Source organism: Trichechus manatus, unplaced genomic scaffold (assembly GCF_000243295.1).
Source record: "Trichechus manatus latirostris isolate Lorelei unplaced genomic scaffold, TriManLat1.0 scaffold00013, whole genome shotgun sequence".
Taxonomy (NCBI): Eukaryota; Metazoa; Chordata; class Mammalia; order Sirenia; family Trichechidae; genus Trichechus; species Trichechus manatus.
The window spans coordinates 2,012,227-2,032,476 of NW_004443949.1; the positions used below are offsets into that span (position 1 = coordinate 2,012,227).

A 20,250-nucleotide genomic window follows, 5' to 3' on the forward strand; every position below is an offset into this window, starting at 1 on the left:
TAAAATCTCAGTATTTTATGATGTGTAAATATACTTCTATTTTTACCAAAAAAAAGAATGAGGCTCAATTTAGACATGAGAACTTCAGGTTTTAAATTACAGTTCACATGGGGTTGCCATGAGTTGGAATCAACAGCAGTTGGTTTTGGTTATAAGGATGCTGAAGAGTCTTGGATATGGGGAGGTGTCAGAATTCTGGAGGTGACTGATCTCCCGATCAGATTCTGGAAGCACTTCTTAAAATACAACCACTTATGAATTTGTATTTATCTTTATGATATTCTTGTGAACAGGATAGAAAAACGTGAACCTGAGCAGTTTAGGAGAACCCTGATTGTATAGTGGTGTGAACTTCAATGGAGGCCTCTTCCTCCCCCCAGCCTTTCTCTCTGTCCCCTCCCCATTTTACTTTTTTACCCAGCTAACCCTTAGTCACTATAGAAAAATAAGGACATAGAGAAAAAGATAAAACTTGCCTATATTACATTACAGGAGTCCCTGGGTGGTGCAAACAGTTAAATGCTGCGCTACTAACTGAAAAGTTGATGGTTCAAACCCACCCAGAGGCACCTTGGAAGAAAGGCCTGGTGATCTACTTCCAAAAGGTCACAGAGTAGTTCTACTGTGCACACAGGGGGTCACTATGAGTCAGACTTGACTCAAGAGCAACTTTTTTTTTTTTAAATATTGCAGGCTCTTTTCAGACATTTAGGTTGTTTCCTACTTTTGCTAAATAATGCCATGTTGAATATCTTTGTAAACATTCATTTTTTTATGTGCTTATTAACTCATTGGGATACATTACTAGAATTGGAATTTTTGGGTCAAAAGGAATGTACTTTTTTTTTTTAAATAGTATTTTATTGTTTTTTTGGTGAAGGTTTATACAGCAGTATAGGTTCTCATTCAACAACTTCTGTACAAATTGTTCAGTGACACTGGTTTTATTCTTCACAATGCGTGAACATTCTCAATATGTCTGTTTTGGTTGTTCTGTTTTCATTAATCTAGTTTCCCTGCCCACTCTCTCATCTTTGTTTTAAAGTAATTGTTGACCATTTGGTCTCATGTAGATGATTTTTTAAAGGGGCACAGTACTTTATTTAGCTGAAGGGTGGCTTCAGAGGCTAATTTCAGTTCAAGGTGCAAAGAGTACAGTAGTCCCCCCTTATCTGCAGTTTCACTTCCCGTGGTTTCAGTTACCCGTGGTCAGCTGTGGTCCAAATATACTAAATGGAAAATTCCAGAAATAAACAATTTGTAAGTTTTAAATTGCACGCTGTTCTGAGTAGTGTGATGAAATCTCATCCCTTTGTCCAGCGTATCCACGCTGTGTGTGCTACCTGCCCGTTAGTCACTTAATAGCTGTCTTGGTCATCAGATCGACTGCCTCAGTATCACGGTGCTTGTGTTCACATAACCCTTATTTTACTTAATAATGGCCCCGAAGTGCAAGAGTAGTGATGCTGGCGGTTTGGATATGCCGAAGAGGAGCCATAAAGTGTTCCCTTTAAGCGAAAAGGTAAAAGTTCTCAGCTTAATAAGAAAAAAAATCATATGCTGAGGTTGCTAAGATCTATGGTAAGAATGAATCTTCTATCCATGAAATTGTGAAAAAGGAAGAAGAAATTCATGCTGGTTTTGCTACTGTATATCAAACAGCAGAAGTTACAGCCACGGTGCGCGATAAGTGCTTAGTTAAGATGGAAAAGGCATTGAATTTGTGGGGGGAAGACGTAAACACAAAATGTGTTCTGATTGACGGCAGCGTGTTGTTCCAGAAAGCATTGAGCTTATACGAAGACTTCAGCAAGGGATCCCCTGAAAAACAGGGTTTGATACTATCTGCAATTTCAGGCATCCCCTGTGGGTCTTGGAACGTATTCCCCTGGGAAAAAGGGAGGGACTACTGTATCTCTGGACAATAGTCTCAGGGAGTCCTCCAGTCTCAACCAGTGTAGTAAGTCTTTTTTTTTTTTTGGTTTGTTTGTTTTTAAGGAATTTGAGATTTTTCTCCCATTCTGTTGGGGTCTGTCTGTTGTGGCTCTGATCAGAATGATAGGTTCTAATGGTAGCTGGGCACCATCTAGTTCTTCTGGTCTCAGTGTAGATGTTCCCATGGTTGGTGTAGCTTGTTAGTCCCGTAGACTACTTCTTCTCTGAGTTTTTGGTTTCCTTCTTTCTCTTTTGCTCCAAATGAGTAGAAACCAATAGTTGTATCTCAGATGGCTGCTCGAAAGCTCTTAAGTCCCCAGACACTACTCACCAAACTAGGATGTAGAGCATAACTTTATGAACTATATTATGCCAAATGACCAAGATGTCCCATGAGACTATGGTCCTAATCCTTCAAACCCAGGAAACCAATCCTGTGAGATGTTTGGTTATGTCTAAGAAGTATTCATAACTGTATCCCCTATGTGTTTTATTGTACATATGAATATATGTGCATACAATCACGGATTTACATGTATATACACCTCTGTATACACACAGAGCCCTGGTCGCGTAGTGGTTAAGAACTTGGCTGCTAACCAAGAGGTCAGCAGTTGGAATCTACCAGGAGTCGTTGGAAACCCTATGGGGCAGTTCTACTCTGTCCTGTAGAGTCACTATGAGTCAGAATCAACTTGATGACAAGGGGTTTGGTGCTTTTGGTATATATACACATGTATATACTCACATATACATACCTATACACATTTGTCTACATACATACATATATACCCACACATATATTTTTTTGGTTGTTGTTGCTGTTTCAAAATTACACATGCCATAGCAATTACCAAAAGGTCCTTTTTTAGTGACAAAAAGGAGTGTACTCTTAGCATTGTTTATACGCATTACCCAATTGCTCTCCATAATCTATCTGCATAATACAGGATTAGAGTGATGTGGATTTTCATTGAATGTGATTGGCTGCTGGAAAAGTTATTGTGAGTGTGGGCTTTGTGATTGGATACGTGCCGTGCAGAATGGAGAAGTGCCATTACCACTTTACCCTGAGGTAGTCAGACCACATCTGGGGTGTTGATTTTAGTCTTGGGCACTAGGCATTGACTGAGACTTTGACTTCTGAAGATGTGCAGAGGGCAGTGGCCAAGGTGACACCGTGTCTTATGAGGGGTAATTGAGGCATGAAGGGATAGTTACTTGTGAGAAGTCTGAAAGGATATGATTAACTCTCTTCAAATATTTGAAGGGCTGTCATGTCAAGAGAAATTAGATTGACTCCGTGTGGTTCTGAGGGCACAATGAGCAGCAAGCATTGGATGTTCCAGGATTCGGTTTAATGTAAGAAAGCTCTTTATAACAGAAGAGCCTGAAAATGGATTGAGTCTCCCCTGGTAAAAGTGAATCCACCTTCCCGCCACATCCCTGGAGATAGCCAGGCAAGAGCCAAGTGTCACTTGGATGAAGGGACATGGCGTGTGCATGGAAGGATTCATCATCAGGATTTTATTTGGAGACCTTTGAGAAAAATGATGACGATGAGGCCTCGAACTTGAAATCACAGCTCTAAATCTAACAGTCTACCGCAAAGCCAGATGAAAATATTCCACAAACACTGTTCATTCTCTTAAGTGTTTCTTAAAACAAGAAAGTAACTATATGCTAATCTCATATTTTCTACACTCAGCTCATTAGTGAATAGGAGTGTAGACTTTTGACGATCTTGGATGTTTGTAGTTCAGTTATTGTAGTAATTGTATGGGAAGGTTGTTTTTCCCAGTTTGTGTGTGTGTGTCTGTGTGTATGTGTTTTCTTTATATTTTATGCAGCTTGCCAACCATAGGACTCTTAGACCATAAGCCACTGGCGTCTGGAAAATGGTAAAGAGATGGTTTTCACATACCATTTATCTTGGTGTAGCTTTTTCATCTTTTTTTTTCCCAACATTTTTTAAAGCTGAACTGTAGTTGGAATGTTTCTGAATCCTGTCTATGCTAGCAAGTTGTACCTACTTTTCATCGAAGAAATGTGTTTTAATTATGCCTTCAATACTTTTTTTTTTGCCTTTAATACTTTTTAATATGTATTTTCGTTATTTTGGTATTGATACTTTGAGAAGGTAAAAAAATAAGATCTGATAGGTCACAAAACATGTAAGAATATGTAAAAAAATTGCCCGTCTGATTTTAATGGTCCTAAAGCACAACCAGGAGCCCTGGTTGCACAGTGGTTAAAGCGCTTGTCTGTTAACCAAAAGGTCGGTGGTTGGAACTCACCAGCCACTCCATGGGAGAAAGATGTGGCAGTCTGCTTCCGTAAAGATTACAGCCTTGGAAACCCTATGGGGCAGTTCTGCTTTGTCCTGTAGGGTTGCTATGAGTCGGAATCAACTCTACGGCAAGAGGTTTTTGGTAAAGCACAAGTGATTAAAAAATTAACGGCTTGCCCTTCTAAGTATGGTTTGGGGACCAGCAGAAATGGAGTCATCTGGGAGCTTGTTATAGATGCAGAATCTCAAGCTCCACCCCAGAGCTACAGAAACAGAATCTGCATTTTAACAAGATGGACTTTCTACAGTGGGTGGTAGAATATCCCAGATGATGTGATGCAGAACCTGTGGTTAATAATAATAATCTCATTTTTTCTTTTTTTTTGAGCACCTGTTACATGCCTGGCATTGTGACTGAGTTCTTTAATGTACATGAGCTCATTTAATCCTCAGAATAGCCCTGTAAAGTAGGTATTATTAGAGGCTCAGAAAAGTTGTCACACAGCATGCCACAAGTGTCACTAGAAGATGGTTTCTGGAGTCAGTATTTCCTAAGCCTGAGTCGGGAAAATTGAGGCCCAGCTCATGATGGTGTAGCCTGGCCAAGAGCTAAAGCCTCCCGCCCCTCCGATGTTCCTCTGAACACCCTGTGCTCCCCGGTGGAGTCCGGGCGCCTTGAGGCGGGATTGCAGAGACAGCACTTTTCTGGCTGTGGAAACTCAGGCCCCAGCTTCTGACCATTCACGGTCCAGTTGTGGGTTGGCATGAAGGGGTGCAGTAGGAAGTCATTTCCAACAGACCTTGGAAAAAGCAAGCAGGGGCCCTCCATCTCATCTGCAATATGGCATCCTGCAGCATCAATTAGAAAAGAAGCCCAGAGGACTAGACAAACATGTTTCCCAGGTATGGCCACGATCAAAATAGGCTGAGTTTTGTTTTTTTGTTTGTTTTTAAATATAACTTCGTTTTTTAAAAATCATTTGAAAGAAGGGATATTTCATAGAAACCAGTTCTAGTCTTCCATTTCTGAAGCATTTATGCTCTCCCATTGTCTTGGATTCTACTTGAGATAGGAGATAAAGTCAATGATAAGAAGTGCCCTTTAATCATTAGGGAATATATTTATGCACCTGCATTTCTTTTTCTGCTTATATTCATCTTGCCTTGGATGTTTAAGAATAAATCTGTGTACGTCACAGCTTGAACAACTCTGAAGATAATGACTTACACCAGCAGTAAACTTACAACTTGAAAAAGACAGGATTTCAAGTGTTCCAAAATGTGAGGTTCCGAAACCCATCCAAAAACAAAAAACCAAATCCATTGCCATCAAGTTGATTCCAACTGATAGCGACCCTGTAGGACAGAGGAGAGCTGCCCCATTGAGTTTCCAGGGAGCACCTGGTGGATTCAAACTGCTGACCTTTTGGTTAGCAGCCATAGCTCTTAACCACTACGCCACCAGGGTTTCCCCATAACCCATACCGGAAGGGAAAACAAAAACAAAAAACCTTGTAGTTATATTTACTTAAAAGTCTACGAAGCAAAATTGATCCTGTTAACTAAAGCAAAATTGTTACAGCAATTAGGATTAATTTTTGTGTTTTGCAATTGTTCATCTACCTATTTAGCACTTCGATGGAAGCCCTAGCTAGGATCTGAAAAGGGAACATTTTAAAATCCACCAGCCTTTCCCGACACTCTGTCACAGTACTGTTCCCCCGACCCCCCAGTCTTTTAAAAATCAAGGCCGAATGTCACCTCCCCGCCCACTGCCATTTGGTGCCATTTTTGTTTGTCTTTTAGGTACCAGCCTATTTTCTTTTTCTTTACCATGGCATCGGCTTATTTCATATGAATGCATACTATATTAAACACATATGCATTTAAAATATTGTTTTGATTTGTTTGTGAGTTGTTTTCTCTTAAAGGGTCTGTCTGGGGAAATGAGTAATTCCTCATATCCTGTTCTTGCAGGAAGAATTTTAAACCGTTTCTCCAAAGACATTGGACATATGGATGACTTGCTGCCTCTGACATTTCTAGATTTCATCCAGGTAAAGTAACAGGAATGTCAAATTCTCAAATGGAAAATAGAAGTTCCTGATTTTTCAAGGTCTTTCCATGGAGAGTTTGAGGGGTGTGAGGCTTTCTGCCCGCCAACACGTGATTTTACCTTAATGAAAGGCCGTGTTTGTGAAAGAAAGGTGTGGTTACGACTCGGAGCTAAGTTTCGTGAGTAATACCCACAGTGTAGGAGTGGTTATACGGTGGTATCAACGTTTTTTCCTATGCAGCAGCGACACGCTTGGCACATGGCTCACGGGCTGCCTCCCAGGTATCTGGCGTGGATTCGCCTTACTGTGAACACATTTCGTAATATAGAAACAATCGTCTCTCACGGAAAGATAGCCTAGATTAACCAAATCATGCATTGTATTACCACAAAGGATAAATATTTACTGCACCGCTTTTTTTTTTTTCCTGGGTAAAGCCAGGTGTGGTTACTTACAAAAAAAAGATTATTAAAAATAAGGTGAAAATAATACTTTGTTAACAAGGACAATAGAGAGGAGTTATTGGAAATACAAGGCTTTAAAGGCAAGTATGCTCAAGCCAATAATTTGAGTAAAGGATCAAAGTCACCTCAGAAAATGTCTTGTTTGTTTTTTTAGGCAGTTTTTCTTTCCACACACTGATTGTGCTAAGTCTTAAGCTGTCTCCTTTTTAAGAAGTAGAAAACCAACAATCCCACGGAATTGTCTTCTATAAAGCACGTGTTTTGTCTGTGAACTTGAGGTTCTAAGGCATAATGTTGGTTCATGTCATCTCTCATCCCACCATTCCATGGTCTTGCTTGTGTGGTATTTTTTTCTGTTGTTTCATTCTGTCTGCTTTCCGGGGATTCAGGCTGGGGAACTTTCTTCTTCATTTCCAAGTGTTTATTTTGGAAACAAAATGCATCCATCAGAGTTTCACATATTCTAAGGCCCCAGCTGCTGTCGCTAAGGCTTTGTGAGTTTGAACCTTTTTCACTTTCCCTAAGTGACAGTTTTACAAGAGTCTCGTCGTGAGCCGATTTGAAGGCCGGAAGTTGAAATGCTAGAGTGGGTCTGTAATTATGGCTTGGTGTCCGGATGGCTCCTTTTTTGTGTGTCTCTGGTTCAAATGTTCTTGGGGTCAAAGCTTAGGTTCTCCTCTGGAGCCTCTGTTAAAAAAAGGAGCTAAATTACTTAATTGGGAAAATTAGCTATGTCAGAAAAATCAGTAATAGGCTTGAAATGATTACAGGAATTCCTGTTAGTCACACAGGAACACAGCAATGAGTATCTCACACTGCGAACAGCGCAGCCCGTGCGTGAAGGCGCCGCTGTTTACCAACGTGTGAAGTAAGCCGAGACTCACAGACAGCAGCGTATTTTTACTGCCAACATGGCCCTCTGGTGTTTTTTGTTTGTTTTGGTTTTTTCCCTTCTGCAAACTTATTTTGTAAATGTGTTCTGCTGGGTTTAGCTATGTATGTAGTTTATACCCTAGAAGCAGTCTTTCACTAAAATGGTTTCATTTTTTCAAAGAATGCAGATAACTTTAGGTACACGTTTTGACAGTGATTGTAAATTACTTCGAGAAGATGGTGCCATGTATTCTGTCACTTTGCAACTGCAGGTTAGAGGTTGAGTTTCCAAAGCCGGCTGGCCCACTGTGTGCTTTACACGTAGTGAGCATAATAATTAGAATCCCTCATGTATTTTTCCATCATGTGTGGAGGACAGGAATGGATGCTGCTTGATCTCAGTTTAAAGCATTAGCATGAGGAGAGAAAATTCTCATCTTGCTCTACTTCAGTTTAACCAGAGACAGGGTCTTTTTTTTTTATTATTCACTCATTTAATCTTAGTTAAACTTATTGTTGAATACCAGTAGTCCCAATTAGCTGATTTCTTGAATTCAGTTGCAAAGGTAAATCTTGGTGTTATTGTCATCAAGAAAGGAGCTTTATATAAAGGATAACTCAGTTATCAATTATGATAAAGATCTATTGTCACTTGTTTTGTTCGCAGGTGTCTTTAATAAGGCTTCCTATAATCCCTTCAGGAAGAAATATTTTCTCCTTTTAAAAATAGTATTAGCTAAATATAAAAGCCTTGATCCCTGCCATTGTTGTTGATTCTTTGAGGGACAGTTCCCAACATTCATTGTTTAAATGGTTGTCAGGAGAAATCAAGGGAACTTAATAAACAACGCAGTAACTGGCTCATCTGACTTTGTGTGCAGAAGCTTTTCTTGAAGAGGATTTGCATTTGATGAGTGGGCTTTTGACGGAGGTATCGCTGGGATCATTTTGAAGTATTTTGGTCTGTTGCTATATTAGCAAGCAAAGATTTTTTATTAAATCCACAAAAATGAATTTAACCTGCCCTCAAATAAAGGCCAACAAAAATCTATATGTAAATTAATTTTTTTTTTTTTTAAGTTGGATATGACTCTGTAAGGATTAAAACAACTCAGCGGTGTTCCGAGACTCTTAATGGAATCATGTAAACTTAAAATAAACACTATGATGGCAAGCACACAGAATGAAAACTAATTTTCCAAATCAAATACACTGTATTCAATTCATTTTCCCCAATCAACCAAATGTTTGAAACCTGTTAGTTATAACAGCAATCTTCTGGAAATTAATTAGAAGCCTATTAGCTCTGCTAGCTGAGCCGAATGAAGGGGGTTGCTTGCTATATTCTTAAACAGACTCCTGAATTAAAGCATAGCAAGGTCAAAATGACAATCAGCTCAGCTCACTTTATGGCTTTTGCTTAAGTAGTTGATCAAGTTTTTTATTTGGGTGGGGGACGGAGTGAGTGTTTTGTTTTTTCGATGAAGTTTTATCTACTTTGACTCAATCCTGTAATAAATGTTTTAAAATCAGGTACCAGTCGGTAAACCACACAGGTAGGATGAATATAATCTGTGGGAACAATAGCATCTTCTCCATTGCATGGAAGTCTGAAATGAAAATGACATCTCTCAGGCCTTTTGTCTATCTCAGCAACTCTTCTAAAGGGTTTTATTAGCCCCTGTCAGAACTGAAATAGTAGAACTTATCCTGTCTGCCTTTTTTTTTTCTCTAAATTTTATTTATTTTGTTGTTGTTGAAAGTATACACAGCAAACATACACCATTTCAACAGTTTCTACGTGTACAGGTCAGTGACGTGATCACCTTCTTCAGGTCGTGCAGCCATTCTCACCCTCCTCTTCTCAGTTCCTCTCCCTTTAGTGTAAACTCGCTGCCCCTGAGGTTCCTATCCCATCTTTCGAGTTGCCGTTTGATCCCGTACAGACCCCCTTTGTTTTTAATGTCATTAGCAAAACCTGCTGCTGACTGTAGGAGACCCTTTGTTTAACAGGAGTCCGTGGGTAGTGCAAACAGGTTAACGTGCTCGACTGCTAACTGAAAGGTTGGAGGTTTGAGTCTACCCAGAGGCGCCTCAGAAGAAAGGCCTGGTGATCTACATTCAAAACATTCAGCCATTGAAAACCGTATGGAACACAGTTCTACTCTGACACACTTGGGGTCGCCGTGAGTCAGAGTCAACTTGATGTCAACTGGTTTTTTGTTTGTTATTTGTTTTAACATCGCTCATCGGATTCCATGGGCAAAAATCAGTATGACTCTGGCAGTCCCTCCTATGCTCGGAGAAAGCCAAGCAAGTGAGCCCTTCCAAACCTGTCATGACTGAAACAGCTGAGCTTAAAAAGGATTGGAAATCTTGTTATCTTGTGGGAGATGGTGACCCTTACTGATCTAAGAGAGAACTACGTATCACCTGATACTCTTGAGCCAGAAAGAATTTGGGGGGATTTATAGGAACAGTGGTTAAGAGCTTGGCTGCTAACCCAAAGGTCGGCAATTCAAATCCACCAGCTGCTGCTTGGAAACCCTATGGGGCAGCACTCCTCCGTCCTGTAGGGTCGCTGTGAGTTGGAATTGACTCAGCGGCAGTGGGTTTTTGGTTTTAGTAACAAATAAGTTGCAAATCTAAATCCAAAGCTTAGACACCTTTTTGAATAGAAAGTTAAGTTTTTCACTTAACCAGAATATTCAGACCAAGACTGTGGTGTTCATATTGTTTTTTATTGAAGACATGCATACAGACTTCTGTGGAGAATTAAAATCTAATAGCTGTAGAAATAAATACTGTAATTACATTTATCCATGTGAGCTTTCTAATCCAAAGCATGCATGTTTGATTGCTTTTTCTATACGATAATGGCAGTCTTGTTGGTTTCAGAAGTAATAGTTCAGAAATGTGGACCATTGGGTTAGAACTTAATTGTGTTTCCAGTGGAGTCTGATGCCAAGGAATTGAGGAGAAAGCCCTAGAACAATTCCCTCCATTGGTGTCCCCATGCCTGGAATCAGTATACTGTCTAAGCAAACCAGAAAACAGAAGAAACCAAGTAGAGATTTTCCTGCTGCATTGATCAAATGACTGTGATTAGGAAATTCTGGTTAAAATATGAGCAAATTAATTGACCAGAGAGAAGTTATTTACCTTTGTCCTTCAGACTTCAACAAAAGATTTATGTTTGTGTAAGCATTTGTGGGTTTTGGTTTTTTCTTTTTTTTTTTTTAATAGTTAGCTATTCATAGCCATACTAATGGGAAACAGTGACACAGCTAATTCTGAAAATGTGTGTAATTCTCTGCTGTCCTCCATTAGAGTGAGAAGCACACGGGGACCGTGGGGGTCATGGTGTGTGGCTTTGGAAGGAGAGTTGACAAAGGTGTGGAGAAGTTGTGAATGAAGAGAGATCAATTTTGGACTGACCAGGCAGTTTGGAAAGGTAGGCCAGAATCGAGGGAAATGTTTGAAGTCTATGTAGTAGGAAATAAATAATTTATACTGCACAGAATAACAGCAGTATACGGGTTACCTGGCTTTTGATAAACCCTCAAGCTTGCCATGGGCTTATTGCGTAAGCTAGCCAAGGGCTGGCAGAGCACGTATGGCTTATCAAAGTGTTGTTCAAACGTGTTTTGTTTATTTTTTTCAAAATTCATAGTAGGTTCGAGTATTAACAATATTTTAAACCCAAGTCAGCTGTCAAGCTAAAACATAGTTCTTTACACTGGTTAAAGCTAAATATCTTTATGAAAATAGGAATTGAAATATAAATAGTATAAAGATCTTCGCTTATACCTCAGACATAAGAAAATCAGTAAGGAGGGAATTTTTTGAATAGGAATGAGGCCTTAATATATTGGAGTTTAAAATATAAAAATTAAAAAAAACATAGAGGCAGCCAAGCATTTGATGTTTGACTAACTTCCTGATATCATAGCACATATCCCAGCAGATAAATCTAGTCTTTTGTTTTCTTCAAATGATTAATTTTAATTAATAAAGCCATGCAATATGTATGTAGATATACATGCACATATTTCATATTTATAACATCTGATGGGCAGATACGTTGTTTTGTGAAAATATTGACTGCTCAAAAAGATATATTATGGCAAGTCGTGAAATTTCTCCCCAAAGGAAAATTATATGTCAATTCTAAATCTGTAAAGTGTGGTCTGTAATTCTTTCATTGTTTCTTTTTCCTGTAACATGCCTTCCCTTTTAATCTTTTTTACACCAAACTTTTACTGAGCTCCTACTGTGTGCTGGGGATATAGAAATGAGAAACATGGAGCCTTTCCATATCTTTATTCAGCCCCCACAAGAATTTATTGAATGTCTCCTGTGTGCTAGGCACCATGCTGGAGTTGAATGAAACTTAATTCCCATCTTCCATGAGGCACACTGTGCTGGGAGAGATGGAAAATCAGCAGTCACAGTGCTGTGTGGTAAGAGTTATAATAGAAGGAATGCTGTATCTGGGAACAGATAAGGGTTTAGCAGGACGCTAATCTGATTTCCAGTCCCAGCTCTGCCACTTTTGGTTCTGTTATCTTGGGGAAGTTTATGGGACCTCCAGGTGTAGGTAGTTGGAGATGGGCGTTTGCTGTTTCAGAGGGAGACCTGGGATGGATATACAGATTGAGTATTCTCAGTAGTTCATACTGTGAAGGTGGATACAATTGCCCAGAGAGAGTGAAGCATTTTTAGGGGCCAAGGTAAGAACCTAATGGAAGCCTCAATACTTAAAAAGCTGAGAGAGAGCGCGCGCAGCAAAACAAAGGGGACACAGAATGAACAGCAAGGAAGAGGGGGAAAATCGGTGCTGGGAAACCAAAGGAGGAAGAGGTGTTAAATGGAACCCCCAAAGTACCCATTTGTCATGGTTTGCATTATGTCCCCCCAAAAAATGTGTGTATCAATTTGGCTAGGCCATGATTCCTGGTACTGTGTGATTTTCCTGTATGTTGTAAACCTGACTGTATGATGTTAATAAGGGAGGATGGGTGGCAGTTGTGTTAGTAAGGCAGGACCTGATCTAAAAGACTGGATTGTGTCCTGAGGCATTCTCTTGAGATATAAAAGAAGGAAGTGAGCAGTGAGACAGGGGACCTCATACCATCAAGAAAGCAGTGCTGGGAGCAGAGCGCGTCCTTTGGACCGGGGTCCCTGAGCAGAGACGCTCCTAGTCCGGGGGAACATTGATGAGAAGGCCGACAGAGAGAGAAAAAGGCTTCCCCTGGAGCTGATGCCCTGAATTTGGACTTTTAGCCTACTTTGACCGTGAGGAGATAAATTTCTCTTCCTGAAAACCATCCACTTGGGGTATTTCTGTTACGGTGGCACTAGATGACTAAGACACCATTGCTGTGGAGTCGATTCCTACTCATAGCGACCCTGTAGGACAGAGAGTAGAACTGCCCCACAGGGTTTCCAAGGCTGTAATCTTTATGGAAGCGGACTGCCATATCTTTCTCCTGAGGAGGAGAGGCTGGTGGGTTGGAACTGCCAACCTTTCGCTTAGCAGCCGAGTGCTTCAACCACTGCGCAACCAGGGCTCCTTGTTAAATGTGAAGGAGACGGTAAATAAGAGGAAAGTGTTAGTTCGACTGGGTGACCAGCAGGAGCAGACTGAACGTAGTCAAAGGCCAGATTGCAGATGGCTAAAAAGGAAAGAGGAGGGAGGAAGTTGACCTGAGGTTAGACTGCTCTTCTGAGGGGTTTGGCTGAAGAGAAGAGAGCCGTGTTTATAATGTAGGATCTGAGGAGGTATTGCTGTGTTGTTTGGGTTTTTTCGTTTTTGTGTGGTATGAGGCATCACTTGTCACTCGGGGTGGTTATGTATGCTAAGGGAAAGGAGTCTCCATCTCATAAACATAGAATTAGAGGCAAGGTCCTGAGACACAGTGGTAAGACCTGAGGCCCTGCCCTCTGAGTGAAGGAGACTTCCACAAATTCATCTCACTGGGAGTTTGGAATGCTAATTTGCTGAGTGCCACACAGCAAGTTCTGAAAGGTGAAATGGGGGTGGGGACTAGGGGCAGTTAGGGAGCCCTGTCCAGCAGGTTGTCAAGGCTTTCCTGAGCAAGTGACCTTTGAGTGGAGATGGGAGGAAAAGACCACTGGATGGTGGGGCAGGGAGTGTTGCTGGAAGTTGGGTTCACCCTTGGGAGCCACCCTTCTGTCTGTCATTGGCTGGGAGAAGGGGACAAGGTCAAGGTGCCAGGGCACCTAGTGTGTTCTGATTCAGTTTTTGATGATTCTGCCCATCCTTGGTATATTTGATAAACCTTGATAGATAACTTCATCATTTAAATTTTATTATCATTACTTCTGAAGTATTTATTCAGTATACTCTTGCTTAGGTAATTCCTCCTTTTTCACTAAAACAAGATCTCTCGTAATTTATTTAACAGTTTCTAATTGCAAAAAAAAAAAAAGCTGCCTTTTATTATTTCTTTGTTTTTTCCTTCTTTGCCTTATAAATATTGTGTTGTATAGATTAGCCTGTGCATGATTCTCTTGGATCAGCAGATACCTTTTTTTTTTTGTTGTTGTTGTTTGTTTCAAATGCTGGCAGATTTGCTTATTTTGGTACTTAAAGTATATTTTAGAAGTCGTGGCTCAATGGATAAAGCGCTTGGCCGCTAACCGAAAAGTCAGCTGTTCAAACCCACCAGCCGCTCCTCGGAAGAAAGATGTCATTCCTCACGCGTGTTATTTTTTGTTTTATAGGTCTGTCTAATCTTTGTCTGAAGAGTGGGCTTCAGGAATGGTTTCAGTTCTGAGTTAGCAGAATGTCTGGGAGCTGTAATCTCAGGGTTCCTTCAGTCTCTGTCAGACCAGCAAGTCTAGTTTTTTTAATGAATTTGAATTCTGTTCTACATTTTTCTCCCATTCTGTCTGGGACTCTCTGTTGTTGTGATCTCTGTCAGAGTGGTCTGTGATGGTAGCCGGGCACCATCTAGTTTTTCTGGTCTCAGGCTGGTGGAGTCTCTCGGTTCATGTGGTCCTTTAGTCTTTGGGCTAATATTTTCCTTCCATCTTTGGTTTTTCTTCATTCTCCTTTGCTCTGGACGGGATGGGAACAATAGATGTATCTTAGATGGCTACTTGCAAGCTTTTAAGACCCCAGATGCAACTCACCAAAGTGGGATGTAGAACATTTTCTTTATGAACTATGTTATACCAGTTGACCTAGATGTCCCCCAAGACTATGGTCTCCAGCCCCCAACCCCAGCTACATGGTACCTCAGAGTTTTTGGATGTGTCTTGGAAACTTCTTAGCTTTTGCTTTGGTCCAGTTGTTCTTTCCCTTCACCAAAGCTGACACTTCTCACCTATCTAGTTATTGATTTCCCCTCCCCCTCCCTGGCCACCCCTGTAATCATCAAACGGTGTTTTTTTCTGTGTGTAAACCTTTTCTTGAGTTCTCGTAATAGTGGTCTCATACAACATTTGTCCTTTCGTGACTGACTTATTTCACTCAGCGTAATGCCCTCCAGATTAATCTGTTTTGTGAGATGTTTCGTGTATTCATCATTGTTCTTTATCGTTGCACAGTATTGCATCGTGTGCGTGTACCACAATTTGTTTATCCATTTATTTGTTGAAGCACATGTAGGTTGTTTCCATCTTTTTGCTATTGTGAATAGTGCTGCAGTGAACATGGGTGTGCATATGTCTATTTGTGTGATGGCTCTTATTTCTCTAGGGTATATTCCTAGGAGTAGGATGGCTGGATTTTATGGTATTTCTATTTCTAACTTTTTAAGGAAGGACCATATCATTTTCCAAAGTGGTTGTACCATTTTACATTCCCACTAGCAGTGCATAAGAGTTCCAGTCTCCCCACAACCTTTCCAACATTTGTTATTTTCTGTTTTTTGAATTAGTGCTTGTATTGTCAGGATGAGGTGGTATCTCGTTGTAGTTTTGATTTGCATTTTTCTAATGGCTGATGATTACGAACATTTCCTGGTATGTCTGTTGGCCACCGAATGTCTTCTTTGGTGAAGTGTCTGTTTATATCTTTTGCAAATTTTTTGATTGAGTTGTTTGTCTTTTTGTTATCGAGGTATTGAAGTATTTTGTAGGTTTTAGAGGTTAGACCTTTGTCAAATATGTTGTAGCCAAAAACTTTTTCCCAGTCTGTAGGTTGTCTTTTTTACTCTTTTTGGTGAAGTCTTTTGATGAGTGTAAGTGTTTGATTTTTAGGAGCTCCCATTTAGCTAGTCTCTCTTCTGGTGTTTGTGCATTGTTAGTTATGGTTTGTATACTATTTATGCCGTGTATTAGGGCCCCTAGCGTTGTCCCCATTTTTTCTTCCAGGATCTTTATCATTTTAGATTTTGTATTTAGGCCTTTGATCCATTTTGAGTTGAATTCTATTGACTAGAATTTTGTTGAGAATTTTTGCATCTGTGTTCATGAGGGGTATTGGTTTGTGGTTTTCTTTTTTTTTTTTTTGGTGTCTTAACTTGGCTTTGGTATTAGGGTTATGCTGACTTCATACAATGAGTTCGGGAGTATTCCTTTCTTTTCTATGCTCTGAAGTAGCTTGAGTAGTATTGATGTTAGCTCTTCTCTGAAAGTTTAGTAGAAGTCTTCAGTGAAGCCGTCCGGGCCAAGGCTTTTGTTTATTGGGAGTTTTTTAAATTACATCTTCAATCTCTTCTTTTGTTATGGGTCTGTTTAGTTGTTCTACCTCAGTTTGTGTTAGTTTAGGTAGGTAGTATGTTTCTAGAAATTTGTTCATTTCTTCTAGGTTTTCAAATTTTGGGGGTTACAGTTTTTCGTAGTATTCTGTTATCCTTTTTATTTTGGTTGGGTCTGTTGTGATATCACCTGTCTCATTTTTTATTTGGGTTATTTGCTTCCTCTCCTGTTTTTCCTTTTATCACTTTGGCCAGTGTTTTGTTGATCTTTTCAAAGAACCAACTTTTGGTCTTGTTGATTATTTTAATTGTTTTTCTCTTCTCTGTTTCATTTGTTTCTGCTTTATTCTTTATTATTTCCTTTCTTCTGGTGCCTGAGGGCTTCTTTTGCTGCTCTCTTTTTGTCTGTCTTTTTGAGTTGTAGGGTTAATGTTTTGATTTGCTCCTTCTTTTTTGATGTGTGTGTTTATTGCTATAAATTTACCTCTAAGCGCTGCTTTTGCTGTGACCCAAAGGTTCTGGTAAAAATGTTTTCATTCTCATTTGCTTCTATGAAGTTTTTTTCTTCCATCCTTAATTTTTCCTATTACCCAGTAGTTTGTAAACAAGGTGTTTAGATTCCATGTATTTGATTTTTTTCCCCCTTGCTGTTTCTGTTATTGATTTCTACTTTTATGGCATTGTGATCAGAGAAGATGTTTTGTATTATTTCAGTGTTTTGGATTTTGTTAAGACTTGCTTTGCGGCCTAAAATGTGGTGTATTCTGGAGAATGTTCCATGTGCATTGGAAAAGAATGCATACTTTGCTGCTGTTGGATGGAGTGTTCTGTGTATGTGTATGAGACTGAGTTGGTTGATTGTGTCATTTAAATCTTCTGTATCTTTACTGAGTTTCTTTCTAGATGCTCTGTCCTTCACCAAAAGTGGTGTGTTGAATCTCCTGCTATTATTGTGGAATTGTCTGTTCTCTTTTCAGTGCTTGTCATGGATTGAATTGTGTTCCCCCAAAGTAGGTGTCAACTTGGTTGGGCCATGATTCCCAGTATTGTGTGCTTGTCCTCCATTTTGTGATTTTCCTATGTGTTATAAATCATAGTCTCTGCCTTTGGTTAAAGAGGGTTAGGGTGGGATGTAACACCTTGGCCCAGGTCACATCCCTGATCCAATGTAAAGAGATTTTCCCTGGGGTGTGGCCTGCACCACTGTTTATCTTACAAGAGATAAAAGGAAAGGGAAGCGAGCAGAGAGTTGGGGACCTCATACCATTAAGAAAGCAGTGCTGGAAGTAGAGCTCATCCTTTGGACCTGGGGTTCCTGCGCAGAGAAGCTCCTAGTCAGGGGAAAGGTTGATGACAAGGACCTTCCTCCAGAACCAACAGAGAGGAAAAGCCTTCCCCTTGAGCTGACGCCCTAAATTTGGACTTCTAGCCTACTAGACTGTGAGAAAATAAATTTTTCTTTGTTAAAGCCATCCACTTGTGGTATTTTTGTTATAGCAGCACTAGCTGACTAAGACAATGCTGTCAGAGTTTGTTTTATGTATTTTGGAGCCCTATTGTTAGGTGCGTAAATATTTATTAAGGTTGTGACTTCTTGATGGGTCATCCCTTTTATCATTATATAATGCCCTTCTTTGTCTTTTATTGTTAATTTTGCCTTAAAGTCTGTCTTATCTGAGATTAGTATTGTAAGTCCTGCTCTTTTTTTGGTTACTGTTTACTGGATATATTTTTTTCCATCCTTTGAGTTTTAGTTTATGTCTTTGTGTCTAAGATGTGTCTCTTGCAAACAGCACATAGATAGATGACGTTTTTTTATCCATTCTGCCACTCTGTCTCTTTACTGGTGCATTTAGGCCATTTACATTCAGTGTAAGTATTGATAGGTATGAGCTTGCTGCCGTCATTTTATTGTCGTCGTTGTTTTTCTGGTGTTGACGGTTCTTTGTTCCACTTAATTTTCTGTGCTGAATTCTTTTTGTTTATGTATTTTTTTAAATCTCTTTCAGTATTGTTGATTTTCTGTTTGCTGAGTCTTTATGTTTTTCTTCTTTTTTATTTTGACAGGCAGATTTGTTAGCTTCCTTTGTGGTTACTTTGAAATTTATCTTTATTTTTCTAAGTTTAAACCAGTCTTTTATTTCTTGATATCATCTTGAGTTCCTCTCCACATTGAAAGTTCTACGAGTGCACCATTAATTCCCTCTTTTTTTTGACATTGTCATCGTTTACATATTGACGTACCTGGTTCACTATTTTCAGTCTTTTAGCTTTGTTTTGTTTTTGTGAATTCCCTATCCGGGTTGGTATCTGGTTGATCTTTCCTATGTTCTAGCCTTAAATTGTTGTCTGAGGTCACTGGTTCTCTAACCAGGGGACCCCCTTTAATATTTCTTGTAATTTTGGTCTGGTGTTTACAAATTAACTTAATTTCTGTTTATCTGGAAATGACCTAATCTTGCCATTGTTTTTGAGAGACAGTTTTGCTGGATATGTAATTCTTGGTTGGCAGTTTTTTTTCCTTCAAGGCTTTGTATATGTCATCCCATTGCCTTCTTGCCTGCATGGTTTCTGCTGAGTAGTCAGAATTTACTCTCTTTGGTTCTCCTTTGTAGGTGACTTTTTGTTTATCCCTACCTGCTCTCAGGATTCTTTCTTTGTCTTTGGGTTTTGCAAGTTTGATTATATGTCTTGGTGACTTTCTTTTGGGATCTATCTGATGTGGGGTTTGTTGAGCTTCTGGGATAGATATCTTCTCAGCTTTCATGATATCAGGGAAGTTTTCTGCCAGCAAATCTTCGACAATTCTCTCTGTGTTTTCCGTTATCCCCCCCCCCCGCCCCCCGCCCCGTTCTGGTACTCCGATCGCTCATAGTTTTTTCCTCTTGATAGTATCCCACGTAATTCTTAGGCTTTCTTCATTTCTCTTCATTCTTTTTTCTGATTTTTCCTCAAATTGATGTCAAAGGATTTATCTTCGGTCTCACTAATTCTGACTTCCATTGTCTCAATTCTGCTCCTATGACCTTGTATTGAGTTGCCTAATTCTGAAATTTTATTGTTAATTTTTGGATTCCTAGTTGCTATTTTTGTATGGTTTCTAGCAGGCTGTTTATTCTGTCGTTTTATTCTTGTATTGTTTTCCTGAATTCTTCTATTGCTTTGTTTGCCGTGTTCTTTGGTTTGTTCTGTGTTTTGCCTGGTCTCCTTCTTGATCTCTTGGAGAGCTCTGTGTATTAGTCTTTTGAATTCTTTATGAAGTACTTCCATTGCCTTATCTTCCTCCAGAGGGTTTCCTGGTTCTTTGTTTTGGTTGCTTGCTGAAGGCCATCTTATCCTGCTTCTTGATGTGATTTGATATTGACTGTTGTCTCTCCAATGCATCAATCAGTTATTTTATTTATTTATTTTTTGTATTTTTGTTTACTGCATCCTGAATTTTTGTTTTGTTTTGATATGCCCAAGTAGGCTGGAAGTGTGTGCTGCTCTGGTCTTTAATCTGACGCCATTGAAGCTCTCACCTCCTCTCTCCCAGTGGTTGGAGCAGCTACTAGGAGTGTGAGCCTGGGAGTCTGTTCGCTGTTCTTGCGTGGCTACTGAGGATGTAGGCAGAGTTTTTGGTGACGTGATGAATCTGTCTCACTGGTCACCTGGCCATGGATGCAGGGTGTGTTCTCCCTGGTTGTTGGGTTGGGTGTTGTGTGTGTGCTCCGCCACTTACCAGCTGCTCAGTACACAGGTACCCAGGTTGTTGATCACCAGATGTGTGGTCTAGAGACTCTCACCTACAGTTCTGGGCATTCAGGGTTGCGTGGAGGTGTTCAGAGCAGACACAGCTCTCTGGTTGTAGTGAGGGGCAAAGCAGGGGGCTGTTGGCTGTACTGCACTGAAAGTGCTTTCTGAACACACTGAGAGTGCTTTCTGTATTTTCCTATCCTGACCTCATATTTGTGCAAAAT

The 20,250-nt window shown here is 39.9% G+C and overlaps 1 protein-coding gene across 4 annotated transcripts in view; it reads left to right on the forward strand.

Annotated features, from left to right (window-relative positions):
* ABCC4 (ATP binding cassette subfamily C member 4 (PEL blood group)) overlaps window positions 1-20,250 on the forward strand; it is a 343,233-nt gene that overhangs the window by 209,367 nt on the left and 113,616 nt on the right. For 3 of the 4 annotated variants that reach the window (XM_023726694.1, XM_023726693.1, XM_004371394.2), the window contains one exon: window positions 6,203-6,282. In XM_023726694.1, coding sequence (XP_023582462.1) covers window positions 6,203-6,282 — 80 coding nt within the window. Of the gene's footprint in view, window positions 1-6,202; window positions 6,283-10,949; window positions 12,539-20,250 lie in introns of those variants that run through there. The other variant, XM_023726695.1, reaches the window with a different exon arrangement.